Consider the following 13,503-nt stretch of genomic DNA (forward strand, 5'->3'; position numbering starts at 1 on the left):
TATGACATTTACCCAGTTATGCTCTCGCGCCATACTCTTGAGGCGGCACTTAAGTGTCCACTGCAGCTTCGATGCGCTAGGCATAAGGGCCCTACACACCGATTTCGCCGATCTTTGTCTGAAGCCTGCTTGACTTTCAAAACCGAGCCTCGAACCGACACCGAATTGAAAACCCAAGTGCTGGTGGACTTCATTCGAATTTCCCTAACCACGTCTCGCTGCGGCGGCTTGGTGGTTACAGCACTCGGCTACTGAGCTGGAGTACCCGGGTTTGAACCTGGCTGCCGCGCTTCGATGGACGCAAAAGGTGCCCATGTGCGGTGTGATGTCAGTGCATGTTAAAGATCCCCAGGTGGTCGAAATTATTCCCGAGACCTTCACTGCAGCACCTCTCTCTCTTCTTTCACTACCACTCCTTCCATTATTTCACGGCGTGGTTGACGTTTCCATTGAGAATTGAGACAGTTACTGCACGATTTACTTTCTTAAATAAACCGTTTTCAAATTCCCCGCGCTAAATTTTTCGTATTCTTTTTCGTCGTCGTGTTTCAGCGGAGAACTTGCAAAAGAAGAAAATTAACCGAATAGCCCGTTAAAATACGCTGCTAGGCAGTCTTTCTTTGTCCTTACGCATGAAAGAACTGAATTAGAACACTTTTTTGGGAAGATTGGCAGATAGTTCTGCACCTTTCTAGTTTGGTACTGTTTTTGTTTTGTTTCCTGGCGACATGTGTGGCCAAACTGTATTTATTTCGTTTCTTGTTCTATTAAATTTTTATGTTTATGGGAGTCTAACGTTCAAAAGCGACTCAGGCTATGAGGGACGCCGTAGTGGAGGGGTCTGGCTGACTTCGACCACCTGGGGTTCATTAAGGTGCAATAACATCGCATCGTACACGGGTCTCTACAGCGTTTCTCATACATCGAAGTGCGCTGCCGCACCCTTTGGAATCAAACACTCTTCCTTCCGGTCAGCAGCCGGGCATATCACCTCGGCCACGACAGCGGCTTCATTAAAATGTTGGTTGTAACAGTGCTCTATCGTTTAGGGCCTGTTATTTTTTCATCGTTTCTTGTGCACTCATTACAGTCACAAAGACCATGGTGGCAGGAAGCCGGACGAATATCGCTTTACGTTTGGAACGAACGTGGCCCTAGTCAATCTGAGCCTGGTTCGCGTAACACTCAGAGCCCCGCGGTAACCCATTTTGGGCTCCTTCCTGCCCATGTCGGCACTCGACTACGCCGCGTTGAGATAGAAATCTCTCCCGCGCGCTTCGCTGCTATCCGCCACTAATGCAGAGATGAAAGATTTTCCCGTGCGGACAAGCACTGCATCGCGGTGCACACTCCTGACGTCGGCGTACGTGATCCGCCCGGTCTCTTCCTTGTGTTCCATACTGCTCCGCATCGGCGAGTATATAAGCGAAGGCGCCAGCCAGCTCCTACACACTTCAGCTGCGCTCTGCAACCGCCAAGCATCTACAATGAACACTCTGGTGAGAACTTTTGGGAGCGAGACAAAATTCGCCTATTGTTTCCAGTTGTTTTCTAGTAATGCCTCATATATCGCATAAAGAAGCACCTACCGCCTTTTCTAGCGAAGTGTAATCATTGTTGGGGCAAAAGATCGCCGTGTGCATAATTTATAGCCGTAGCTCTTTTTGTTCCGTCTTATGATCCCGCGACGTGCATAATAGCGATTCTCACCGTTACCCTTTTTTAGCGACTTCAGTATAGTTCTCGCTTTAAGGCGGTTATGCAATGATGCCTACGTAGCTCGTCTGGAAAACGCTCAAGAGCGACACTGGGCTCCCGAACTTAAGCACTTAACTAGCATTCCTGCCTCCTTGACTCACGCTCAATTCCTCATCACTTCGCAGCCACGGCACTGCCAATTACATTTTTCTTGCCGATTTTATATGCAAAGGATGTAATATGGTCGCGCGACCATAATACATTAGCAAAGGAAATCGCGAGTGAAGCAGATTTGAGGTAAACTTCTCACGATCTTGTACAAACACACACACACACACACACACACGCACGCACACACACACACGCGCGCGCACACACACACACACACACACACACACGCACTCACGCACACACACCCACACACACACGCACGCACGCACACACACACGCACACACGCACGCACGCACGCACGCGCACACAAACGCACGCACATTAAGCCCCGCACTGTTTGCCTCCTTGGTACTTTTTCTACACCAGTCTCCGTCCTCTCGGACAAAGAATCATTTGCGTTCTCTCGGCTTTTTCTGCAGACCGCTGCCGTCGTTCTCTGCGCCGCTCTGGGCGCGGTCATGTGCGATCCTAAGGTCTGGGGATATGGAGGCTACGGTGGCTACGGTCTCGGGTACGGTGGTGGCTATGGCGGGGGCTACGGTGCAGGCTACGGCGGAGGCTACGGCGTCGGCAGCAGTGTTGCCCTCCTGCGAGGAGGTCCCGGCCTCTACAAGGCTGTGCCCGGCCCAGTGTTCCTTGTCAAGACCATCCACCAGGTGAACAAGCTGAGCGGAGGAGGAGCCCTGGTCGCCCACTCCGGCCTGGGAGGAGGAGGCTACGGAGGCGGATACGGAGGTCTTGGATACGGCGGTCTCGGTGGTGGCCTTGGATACGGCGGCCTTGGATATGGTGGACTTGGATACGGAGGCCTCGGATACGGGGGCCTCGGATACGGGGGCCTCGGATACGGGGGCCTCGGATACGGCGGCAAGAAGTATTAGGCAACTGTTCAGTGTCTCAGAGCGCAGCCACATTTCTTAGAGGAACGAAGACTAGTCGACATGTACCGAATACAGTGTGCTCCTTGCACATTTGCGAGCAAGTATTGTAGGCTGAGGAGAAAGACAGCATCGAATACGGAGTATCACTGTATACAAGGGCGATCAACATCGATTACAGCACCCTCGCTTCGTTCATGTGAATAATAAAGGCGTATTTATTTCAAATACATCATCGCCTTGAATTATTTTTCAGAATATTACTAACTACCATATGTAACTGCCTGCTTATGTTTTGAAAATTTGGGCGCTGCTGCAAAATTTCATGACAAATACAAAAAACAGCTACAACCTGTCAATAATAAATGCTTGAAACAAAACCTACTTGGAGTGGAGAGTAGCGGTAACGGTGTACTACAACGAGAGTGCGGCAACAGCGTGAACAGATGAGCAGAATAATGCAGCACAAAGACGGACTCTTTACTGGGAGGACTTACGCCCACAGAGCTGGACATCTCAGCTACAGTGATAACAGCAAGCGAGCTCAGTGGTGGTTGAAGACCGGGATCACTGCCACTCGAGGCCGTGCTCAGTGTAAAGACAACAGCGAACATTCGACATACGGAGCATTGAAGAACGACAGTCATCTCGAAAAACGTAGGAACAGCAGCGCTTTATTAATGACACATTCGAATCAGCGGTCCGTAGCAGGTCTGGAATTGGGGAAGCAAATTACCCGTGGCGGTAGAATCAGATCTCAGGAAATTAATCCAAATCACCGATTTAAACATGGTCATCTATAAATAAATAAATCAGGCCGTCAAACTTTACTTCGGCACAATAAAAGGCAGATGACAAAAGAAAAAAAGTATGATGACCCTAGACTGGTTTCTGTGCCCACTTTTACGGAGCAAGATAACTGGCTCTGATTTGCCGATTGGAATACGCGACAGAAGTTTTAGAAAGCGCTCTCATGCTTCCTTGCGTAGCGAACAACGCACCTTTCTCGGCTCCGGGCAGTGGCGGGTTCGACTCCCGCCGCCTGTCGGCTACCAACCGGTTTTCTCAAATCGGTACAAGCAATGGCCTGGTTTGGTGCTCGGCATCATAGGGCTGCATGGCTTGGAAAAGGAGTTTGCACTTTCAAAACCCGTCACTATGGGCTTGAACAGGCCCACTAGTTCTGGATACTTGTTCTGGATTGACGATTTGGAATACGCCATATCACTTTTAAAAAACGCTCTAGTTCTTAATTGCGCAGCAAATAAAGCGATAAGCCGACGCGCCGCCGGCGATAAACAAAATAGAGAAGTAAAGATCAGAGTTAAGAACATCGCTCTGCGGCATCGACCTGTCGCTTCGAAAGGAAATGAAGGTGTACAAAAAGTAGGAGCGAGGAGAACGGCGACCACTTCAAGGCGTAATATGGCTTCTAACGAACTACATGGTGTACACTTCTGGGCGTCCGCGCCGTCGCTGGGCGGAGTTTGCTCCGTCGTGACCGGCTTCGTAGTTGATGTCACCATTCTGCACAGGATCTTGTACTGTCCGAAATGGCGGCGTAATAGTTTGTTTTTGTTTTTTTACTGAGTGCTCGGCGACGAAGTGGCGTCCATGCCCATACGCGGTCCCCTGGATTGTATTCCTTCTCCTGTGACTCGCATCGTCGCAGATTGTACTATCGCGCATCGGTGCGCTGATGGATTTTGCCACGTATACTGCGAGATTCCTCGGGCTTCATCACGCTGTAAATAGGCGGTGACGTGTACGTTCTCTTCATCTGTGACGTTCAGTAGCATTGTGTCGAGCTTGGTCGAGATTTCCCTCGGAATCGGAATGCTGCCTGGCGATAGGGACCATGCCTGATTCGCAGTTGACTGGAGGCCCGAAGCTTGCACGAATCCAGTAAAGAACAGTTTTACTTGGCCAAAAATAAACGGAATGTTACAAAACCAAGCCCAGCAAAATAGCGTAAGTTACACAGGCGCTATGTAAATAAACGCAGAATGAGGACGCAAACAAAACTTCCAACTTGAGGAGGGAAACATCATCAGGTTGACAACTACACATGAACGTTACAAGAATAAAGGAATACTGTACAAAAGAATAAGACGAGAAACAGTGAGCGGCAAGACAAAGAAAAGAGTCCAAGAGAGGGGGGAGAAACGGTGGTTTAGCTGCGGAGTTGCAACGTCAGGCCGCAAGGAGCGTCGGGATGCGGATGCTCGTGGTGGGGCTGATCGAGTGCAGCGGATACGACCGAACTTGGGCCTCGCGCCTTAGGGGCCGCCGTCGCCGCGATGTACGCGTCAGCCTCCCGCCGAGGCTCGATTGCCCGCCACTTCACTGGATGACCTCACTAACGTTCGCACGCACCGATTTCTCCAGGCCAATTGCTCAGCTCGCGGTTTTCCTGCCGCCGCGTCCCAGTGGGAAACAAACAAACAAAAAAAAGCTCAAGGCACAGCGTGCCAGTGTTTCGCAAAGCGTAAACTAAGGGTGTCAATGGCATTCAACCCGAAGCGGCCTCCACCGTTGAGACGCGTGTGTGGAAACCTCCGACCGCGCGATCGTATCGACACAGTCAAATTTGCCTGGACATCGATTTTGTACCAAATCAATGAGCGTTAAATTTCGGGGGTGAGGCGGAACAAATTTTGCGAGCGGCCCGGATCAAATTAGAGACTGCCATCGTATTGAGCACATTCAAATTAACCTGAACATCGATTTTGCTTCACATCGATGCAAGTCAATTTTCAACGGGAAGGCAGGCAATTTTTTTTTCCTGAGGGGGGGGGGGGGGGGGGCAACATTTTGAAAACGAACCGGGTCTGATTTGGAGAAACCAGCGCATTGGACATAGTCAAAGTATGCTTCGGTATCTTACTGAAGACTGTTGCTAGGAGATTGCTAAGTCCAAAGGGCATTTGGAGGTCGTACGAACACACGGAATGAAACTCGCATTTTGCATTGAACAGAGCTATTGCTCTGAAACACGATGAGTCACGGTATCTCTGGCAACGTCAGAGACTAGCACGTGAACTGTCGACCTTTATTGATAGGCAAAATTACTAAAGGCACAATGGAAGGCATAAGGATCCAATGGGCCTCTTCGATTTACCGCGCTCGGGCAGCCCGCCGGCTTACAGAAAGTTTGCTTCTAACAGGAAAGCGCATCGTGGTCAAATGGCTTGCGGCAATCACGGCGGCAAGCTAGTCACGGATCACGGAGGGCAGATGCTCTCCGCAACTTCGCGTTCTCCTGCGTCTCGCATGAGAACGCGTTCTCCTGCGCCTCGCATTGTATGCGCAGGCATTCGACATAAAAGCAAAATATTTTGAAAGAACACAAGCCCATACTTCTACACAGCGCTTTAACAAGCGCTTCACCTCTGCGCAAAATACAAGGGCCAGTTAGGGTTCGTGTTGAGTGCGCAAAACACGCTACACAACAGCGACAAAAATAAAATGGTTGGTACATGTTCCGTTCTACTACTGCGAAAACATTACATGGCTCATGAGGCGACGTTGTTGTAGTTGCCCTCACCAGATGGTCTGAAACCCCACGTGACCACATAACGTCATCTGCAGTGGCTATCATCATCACGACAGAAAGAAACATAAAATGTCTTCGAAAAATTTTCTCCCCAGGTAGGTTTCAAACCGAGGCCGGTGCAAACAGATCAGCTACGCTGGCCACTTCATTAGAGCACTGCATCGTTATTGCTTTTTTAACGTGGTATTTCTTGCAGTGATGCAATGTTTTATGTACATGAACTACATACAAACATTAGGAAAACAGTGGCCAACCAATGGGATGTGTAACACGACTGACCTAAGAAACCAAACAGGAGAAAAGAGGCGATGCAGAGCACATAGTTAATAAGTCATAATAGGGTACATCAAGGAAACAAAGCACCAGGAAAAAAGGCAAAGGAGAGCACAACACTAAAAGCGAGTGCCACGCCGGTTCGAAATCGGTCTGGGCATACACACCTTTCAGGTGTCCAGCCATTCTACATAAGGGGCGTTATGCAGAAACAACACGTTCGCAATGTCGATACATCATGAGTGTTTTCCACAGGTTGTGTAATACAATTAGAAAGAACATGCCCAAGGAGTCATCAAGAAATGTCAGTATAGCGAGATATGGTACAAAATTTTGTGTCAGAGTGCATCTTTGAAATTAAGAAATGATCAGTCGTTTCGGGGGCATCATAACAGCCGGAATTCACCGTAGACACACAAGTACCCTTTTTCTCTATTCATGTTTTAACGGGTAATATCTGGGTGTGTAGCTTATATACAACCTTTTTCCGTATAGTTCCGAGACTGAGTCCTATAAAGAATTGCGTATAAATTCGAAATCATTTGTGCAGCACCCCTTTAAAATGGGCTCGCTTGCAGTCCATACAAAGCTTCCAACGCTTCTTGAGGTCTTGGAAACAGTTGGAAAACGCTTCTTTTTGCAGGGATGTCAGCTCCTTTGTCGTGGCGTCTTGAGTGGCCTCCATGCTCTCCATCCACGGATCATTGAGGGCTTTCTTCACACAAGTAAACAGGAGAAAATCGCATGGGAAGCGGTCAGGCGAGGATGGAAGATGGGGAAGTACAGTGATGCTGTGCTTGGCGAGAAATTTTGTCACGCTGAGAGCAGTGTGCGGCTTTGCGTTATCTTTGAGAAGGCTCCATTGTCCAGCTGACCATAATTCAGGGCGACGGCAACGCAGTGCATCACGCCTGTGTTGGAGCACGCGGACAGAAAACTCCTAACTCCCCGTCTGCCCCTGTGGGACAAACTCGTGGTGTATGTGACACCTCTGGCATCGAAAAAAAGCTATCAGCATCGTCTTTGTTTTGGTCTTCCGTCGCCGCACCTTTCTCGACGCCGGAGAGCTTGTGGACCGCCATGCGGCGCTCTGCCTCATTGTTTGAGGATGGCATTGAAAACACCATATTTCGTTTCACCAACGATGCTGTCGACGAATGCAGCATCCTCCTCTGCCTCGGAGAGCAAATCAGCGCTCACTGATGCCCGCGTGTCCTTCTTGTTCTGTGTGAGGGAGTGCGGCACAAGTCTGGCATTCAGCTTTCATTTCTCCAAGTTCTCACGCAAAATTTAGTGGCATGTTGTGTTACCAATGTCGAGAGCATCTGATAGCATGCGGACTGTAATGGTGTGGCCTTGCTGTACGATTTCTCTGCTCCGAGTCATGTTGTTTTCATTCCGTGATGTTGAAGGGCGCCACTCCCTTGTGTCGTCCTCCACCGGCGTTCTCCCCGAAACGAACATCGAGTGCCACTCGAAAACTCGCGCCCGCGAGAATCTCTCTTTGCCGTAAGCGTCACGAAGGAACTCATACGTCTGTGTGGCTCTCTTGCCAAGCTTCACACAGAATTTTATGTTTACATGCTGTTCAAGGTGGACCTCCATCTCTCCACATTCACTCACAGCAGAATGCGCAGACGACTAGTGACAACGTGGATGGATGGATGGATGGAAGGTAGGTGCATGCCCTTTGAAACGGGGCGGTGGTAGTTGCTACCATGCTCATGCTCAGAAGACTCGTCAGGCCGATTCGGAACGAAAGAGTCACGACATCATTAAGAGCAGGGGACCACCAGGTCGGTCTCCTTTGCACCTAATGCGGATCCACCGGCACAGGAGACCCCACGCACCCGAGAACGCGGACTGTCTTCTGAGAAGCAAGAAGACTCAAGACACATCGTAGAGGTGGGCTATGCTGGGTTGCCTCCATCCTTCCCTGGAAACGCGATATCTAAGCAGTTCAACGACCTGAAAGCAGAAATTATTCAGCTAAAAAAACAGAACGAGGCGTTGCTAGCTGAACTTAAATTGGTCAGGCTGCAGTCAAAACACCCGAAGCCCGGCCAAAACCTGCCAAATTTGCTCCGCCCCATTCTCATTCACGTAGTTATTTCCCGCTCATAATCCGGATCAGCGGTCACTACCTGCGGTCGCACTTCCAGAACTTCCCTAAAGATTGTGAACTGCTGTTTCGTTGCGAGGCTGTTCAACATTAGCTTGGTCTTCTGCATAGTAATTTTGAGACCATCCGTCCTCCTCTGCCTGTCTAACTTACTTGATCAGGCTTCGCTGTTCATCTCTTGAGGGACTTATCAAGGCAACCTCATTCACGAATGGCAGGTTACTTAGGTATTCTCTGTCAACTTTTATCTCCATCTTTTCCCAAACACGGTCTAGGAATACCTCCTGTAAACAGGTGGTAAACAGCATTGCGTGATCGTTATTCCCTGCCTGGCACCATTCCTTATTAGCTTTTTCTTGCTGACTCTATGGGCGAGTATGGCAGCTGCGGAATCACTATATATATCTTCTAGTACTTTGCCATGCGGCTCTTCTACACCTTCGTACCGCAATGCCTGTATGACTGCTGAGGCTTCCGCTGAGTCAAATGCTTTCTCGTAATCAATGAAGGCTATAAATAGCTGTTGGGTGTACTCTGCGATTTTCTCTATCAGCTGACTGATAGTGTGAATACGGTCTGCGTAGAGTATCCTTTAAGAAAGCTGTATGATCATCTGGTTGATTGAAGTCTAAAAGTGTGCTGATTTTATTAGTGAATGCCCTGTAGGCAACTCACAGAAAGCTAATCAGTCTGTAATTTTTGAATCCTTGGCGTCTTCTTTCTTATGAATTAAGATAATAATGGCGTTCTTCCAAGCTTGTCGTGTGCTTGACGTCAAAGGCTTTGCATATACATGGTGGCTAGTTTTTCTGCGCAATTTCCCCTCCGTCCTTCAACAGATCTGCTGTTACCTGATCCGCACCAGCTGCTTTCCCCTTTTTCATTTTCCTTAAGGCTTTCTTCAATCCCTCTTTCGTTACTTGCAGGATGTCCTTTGCTGCTGACTAATGCCTCTCTCATTAACGTTGTAATTTCGTTGACTACTGTACAGTTTTGTGTACAATTATTCAGCTACATGAGCTATCATATCCATATTGCTAATAACATTGCCTACCTTGTCTCTTAACGCATAGATTTGGTTTTTTGTTTCTATGATTAGTTTCATTGGAGGTAGCCTAAAGCATTTAGGCTTTCAGGTTACCTCCGCTCTTTAGAGCAAGCTCGATTCTCTTCATAATATACTCACTTATGTCGGCTACCTTAAATTTATTAACTGTGATAGCTCTATTAGCTCTATTCTGTCTGGCAGAATGCTTTCATGCTTTTGCTTTTGTTGATCAGATATTTGGCCTCCTGAGGTAGCTTGCCGGTATCCTGCAAACCATCCCACCGACTGCTTCTACTGTGCACTCCGTAATGATACCTGTGAGTCTGTCGTTCAATATTTGAACAATCGGATCGACTTCCTCAATTAAAGCCCAGTATCTGTTGTGCAGCGATATCCAGAATGCCTCAACTTTACCTCTTACCGCTAAATCGTTATTAGGCTTCCGCTGCACTAGTTTCTTCCGTTCCCTCTTCAGGTCTAAGCTAATTCGGGACCTTACAATTCTGTGGTCGCTACAACGCACCTTTCCGACGACCTACAGATCCTGCACGACACTAAGGGGAGCGCATGGTATGAAATCTAAGGGACTTATTCTATAGTTTATTGACGCCTGTTTCTCTTCAGTACGCTGTAGTTCAACATACTAACAGCTGCAGCCGGGTTTACATAGCAAAAGTATTGTATTGTAAATCGTTTAGAGCGCAGGGTTTGTTTATTTCTGCAATATAGGTGCTTGAGCAAAAATAACGTTTTATTCATTTCCTGCCAACAGCGCTGTGGAAAGAAGAAAAGTGCCATCACTTACAACATTAGTAAGCGACGCGAGGGGAAGTATTTGCTTTCTGGACGATAAAAAAGAACTATCAGTATCAAAGTGGAACACGACGCAATCTAAAGGACCTGCTTTGCGATTGGTATCTTTTAAAGGCTTACGTTAGAGAAAGGTAGCATTGCATGGCTGAATACTTTTTTGTATCAGACTTAATTCCTAATAGTTGCTTTTATAGTATCATTTAGAGCTTAGTTCACCATCGTGGAGCCCAATAGATCTACTTAACGCTGACGAAATTAAAACACGAAAAACCACTGACTCCGATTGCGAAGACCGGCTTGGGTAAGACTGAAATGAGCTCACTGGATAAGAATGCCAGCACCGGCTTTCGATTCGTAGACTTCATTAAGTGTAAGGGTCCTTTCAAAATCAAAGCGGTTGTCTAGAATCTCTGTTCTATATTCTAATACTAAGCGTTGCTACATGTTTCCTACTATTTTTGTACAGAAAGAGAACTCGAGATTTTGCCGTGGCTACTCCAGCCTCAATGAATAATATTTTTATTGCCGCCTGCTCTAAAATTAAATTTAAATTGAGTAAATTTAAGAGTTACTGTTTAGAAAACATGAATGGTTGGCGTCTTTTGTTTTTTATAGCATTCAATGTCATTGGCTTTTCATGCCGACATGGTGAAAAATATTGCAATAAGAGCTGTCTAATTTATATTTGGGTGTTCTAAAACGTCATTGACAAGGTTGCCGATGCGCAGGACCTCCTATCTGGGGACAAAGCTGTTCTTTTGGTTCAGGGCCTGTGCAGTAGAATTGACTGTGTAGGGGATTGCTGGATGGTGTTCTTGCATTCATCGAGGTTTGTTGCCAACATTACGGCGTCATCAATGTAAATGGGCAGCTTTTGCATTTCAGGAGAGCGAACACCCGATTTATGAAACGTTTCGAAGCTGCTGTTGCCATCTGTGTGACCATTTTCTCAGTAGGATTCTGGACGGGATATTGTAGAAGCAACTCGCGCTCCCTTGCGGACCACAATCCTCAAGGCCTTCATTAAATCGTAGGCTACTACCGCGAATGATGTTTCCAAGTTACAATGAAGACAGTACAACCGCACATATACCATCCCTTTGGGCACTGTGTTGTGTAATTAGACATGCGCGCACTTTAGTACGCGGTACTTACAGCGTTGTTCACGACACCAAGACTGACAAAAATATTATCACCGAAAAACAAGCCACAAAGCCTACTTTAAGGGGTATGATTGTTTAGGTTGGTGGAACAAGAATGTACAGTGGCGAAAGAAACAAATGGTGTTCTTTCCGACAGAGTTTAGAAATGTGTTCTGGATGGATACCTATATTACGCATGCATAAAGAGAACAGTATGTCTTATTTGGTCCAGAAATTTTCTTGTAAGAGTTCGTCAAGAAAAATTTAGCTGTTACTTTGACCTCACCTCTAGTTGTCCTGTAGCTTAGGGCGCTGTGTTTTTAAAAATCCGCAAGGCAGGCAAGCCAATTTCAGAGCTAAGGCAATGCAGAGCATTAGGATAGAAAGAACACTGTAAAGAAGAAAAAGAAGGAGAACAAGAGAAACAAGAGAAGAAAAGATGAGGAAAGCGGAACCAAGAGAGAGAAGAAGGGATAGAAAACCAAAAAGAAGAAAAGAAAAAAAAAACAAGAAGAAATGTTTAAAATTGGAGCGACCTTTTGACTCGCACTGAATGCTATGTGTAAGCCAGAATCTTGTTTAGGCAGTTTTTGTTTGTTCTAAGTATTACTTATTCTCAAATCTGTTTTGATGTTTTCGTTGTGCTTAATTCTGTGAAATGTTATTCTCCGTTTTAGATTTATTCCTGCGAGTCCTGAACTCGTTACAGTAAAGGCGACCGAAGTACGGCCTTTAAAAAATAAAAAATTACCCTGAAAAACACACATAAAAAGAAAGTTAAATCACTTACAAGTGAACGAAAAGTAATTTCACTGCCAGACGCCTACAAAAAGCAAACTTCGCCATAAGAACGTCAGTTGGCTCCGCTTGAAGACTTTAAGCTGTGTTTACAATTTTTGGCTTCGTGTTGGCATTGTGGGCGTCAGTCGGTTCACGTTCGAACTCGAGAGGTTCAGAAAAGACGGCGAAACCACGCCGTCACTAAATGGCTTCCTACTTTGAGATGAGTGAGAGCGGCACCTGGAATGGACACATCACAAATAGGAAGGAAAATCTTGTGTGCCAAAGGCACTTTTTCCGAAGCGAAACTGCATCTATTTTATAATTTTTGGCCACTGCAGCATTTTTACTGTCTTGTTCACTGAGATTTCTTTTTTTGCCTTCTGAAATATTAAGCCAGCGGTTTTTTCACGTGAATGAATGTTTCCACTCGAATCTTTGTTTTTTTCTTATATTCCTGATAAAGCTGGCCTGACTCCTTTAACTTTCACTAAATTTTGCTTCGTGTCTTGTCAATACTGCACCTGCTAATGAAAAGTACCAATGCGGAAAAAAAAGTTAACAGAATTGTAGCACTGCCTCCCGACCTAGGCACACGGCAGTGTTACCTTCGGATGAAGCATGTATGCTCCCTGACTCCATCAGCCATTTCAGGCGATTGGCATGTATGACTGCGCCGAAGTAACGCATTTCCGGCAGATCGGCGCCCTTTAAACTTTTGCGCTCAGTAGCACATGGAGGCAATGCGTCCAGGAGCTCAAAAACATGGTTAAATCTGGAAATTTAGAATAAATTATCTATTAATTTTTTTCATAACTGGATTTTATTATTGGGCTTATATCTACAATTTTCGAGATTCTTCCGAAGGATAACGCAAGCAGCTGCAAAAAACTCTGACCAAGGCAGAAACCACCGCAAAGTAAATTGGTAGTGGCCGCAATAGCAGAGAGAAAACAAGGCAGTGGAAATGCGAGGATACACTACAGAAAATAATGAATTCATTATCTATTAAAGTTAATAT

The 13,503-nt window shown here is 46.6% G+C and overlaps 1 protein-coding gene across 1 annotated transcript; it reads left to right on the forward strand.

The window, feature by feature from the left end:
• The first annotated feature begins 1,453 nt into the window (after nucleotides 1-1,453).
• LOC144119189 (uncharacterized) lies at nucleotides 1,454-2,982 on the forward strand. Its single transcript, XM_077651876.1, has 2 exons — nucleotides 1,454-1,499; nucleotides 2,290-2,982. The coding sequence occupies exons 1-2, from the start codon at nucleotides 1,488-1,490 to the stop codon at nucleotides 2,749-2,751; spliced, it is 474 nt and encodes a 157-aa protein (XP_077508002.1). The 5' UTR covers nucleotides 1,454-1,487; the 3' UTR covers nucleotides 2,752-2,982.
• Nucleotides 2,983-13,503: the final 10,521 nt, after the last annotated feature.

Source organism: Amblyomma americanum, chromosome 2, assembly GCF_052857255.1.
Source record: "Amblyomma americanum isolate KBUSLIRL-KWMA chromosome 2, ASM5285725v1, whole genome shotgun sequence".
In the NCBI taxonomy this organism is placed as follows: domain Eukaryota; kingdom Metazoa; phylum Arthropoda; class Arachnida; order Ixodida; family Ixodidae; genus Amblyomma; species Amblyomma americanum.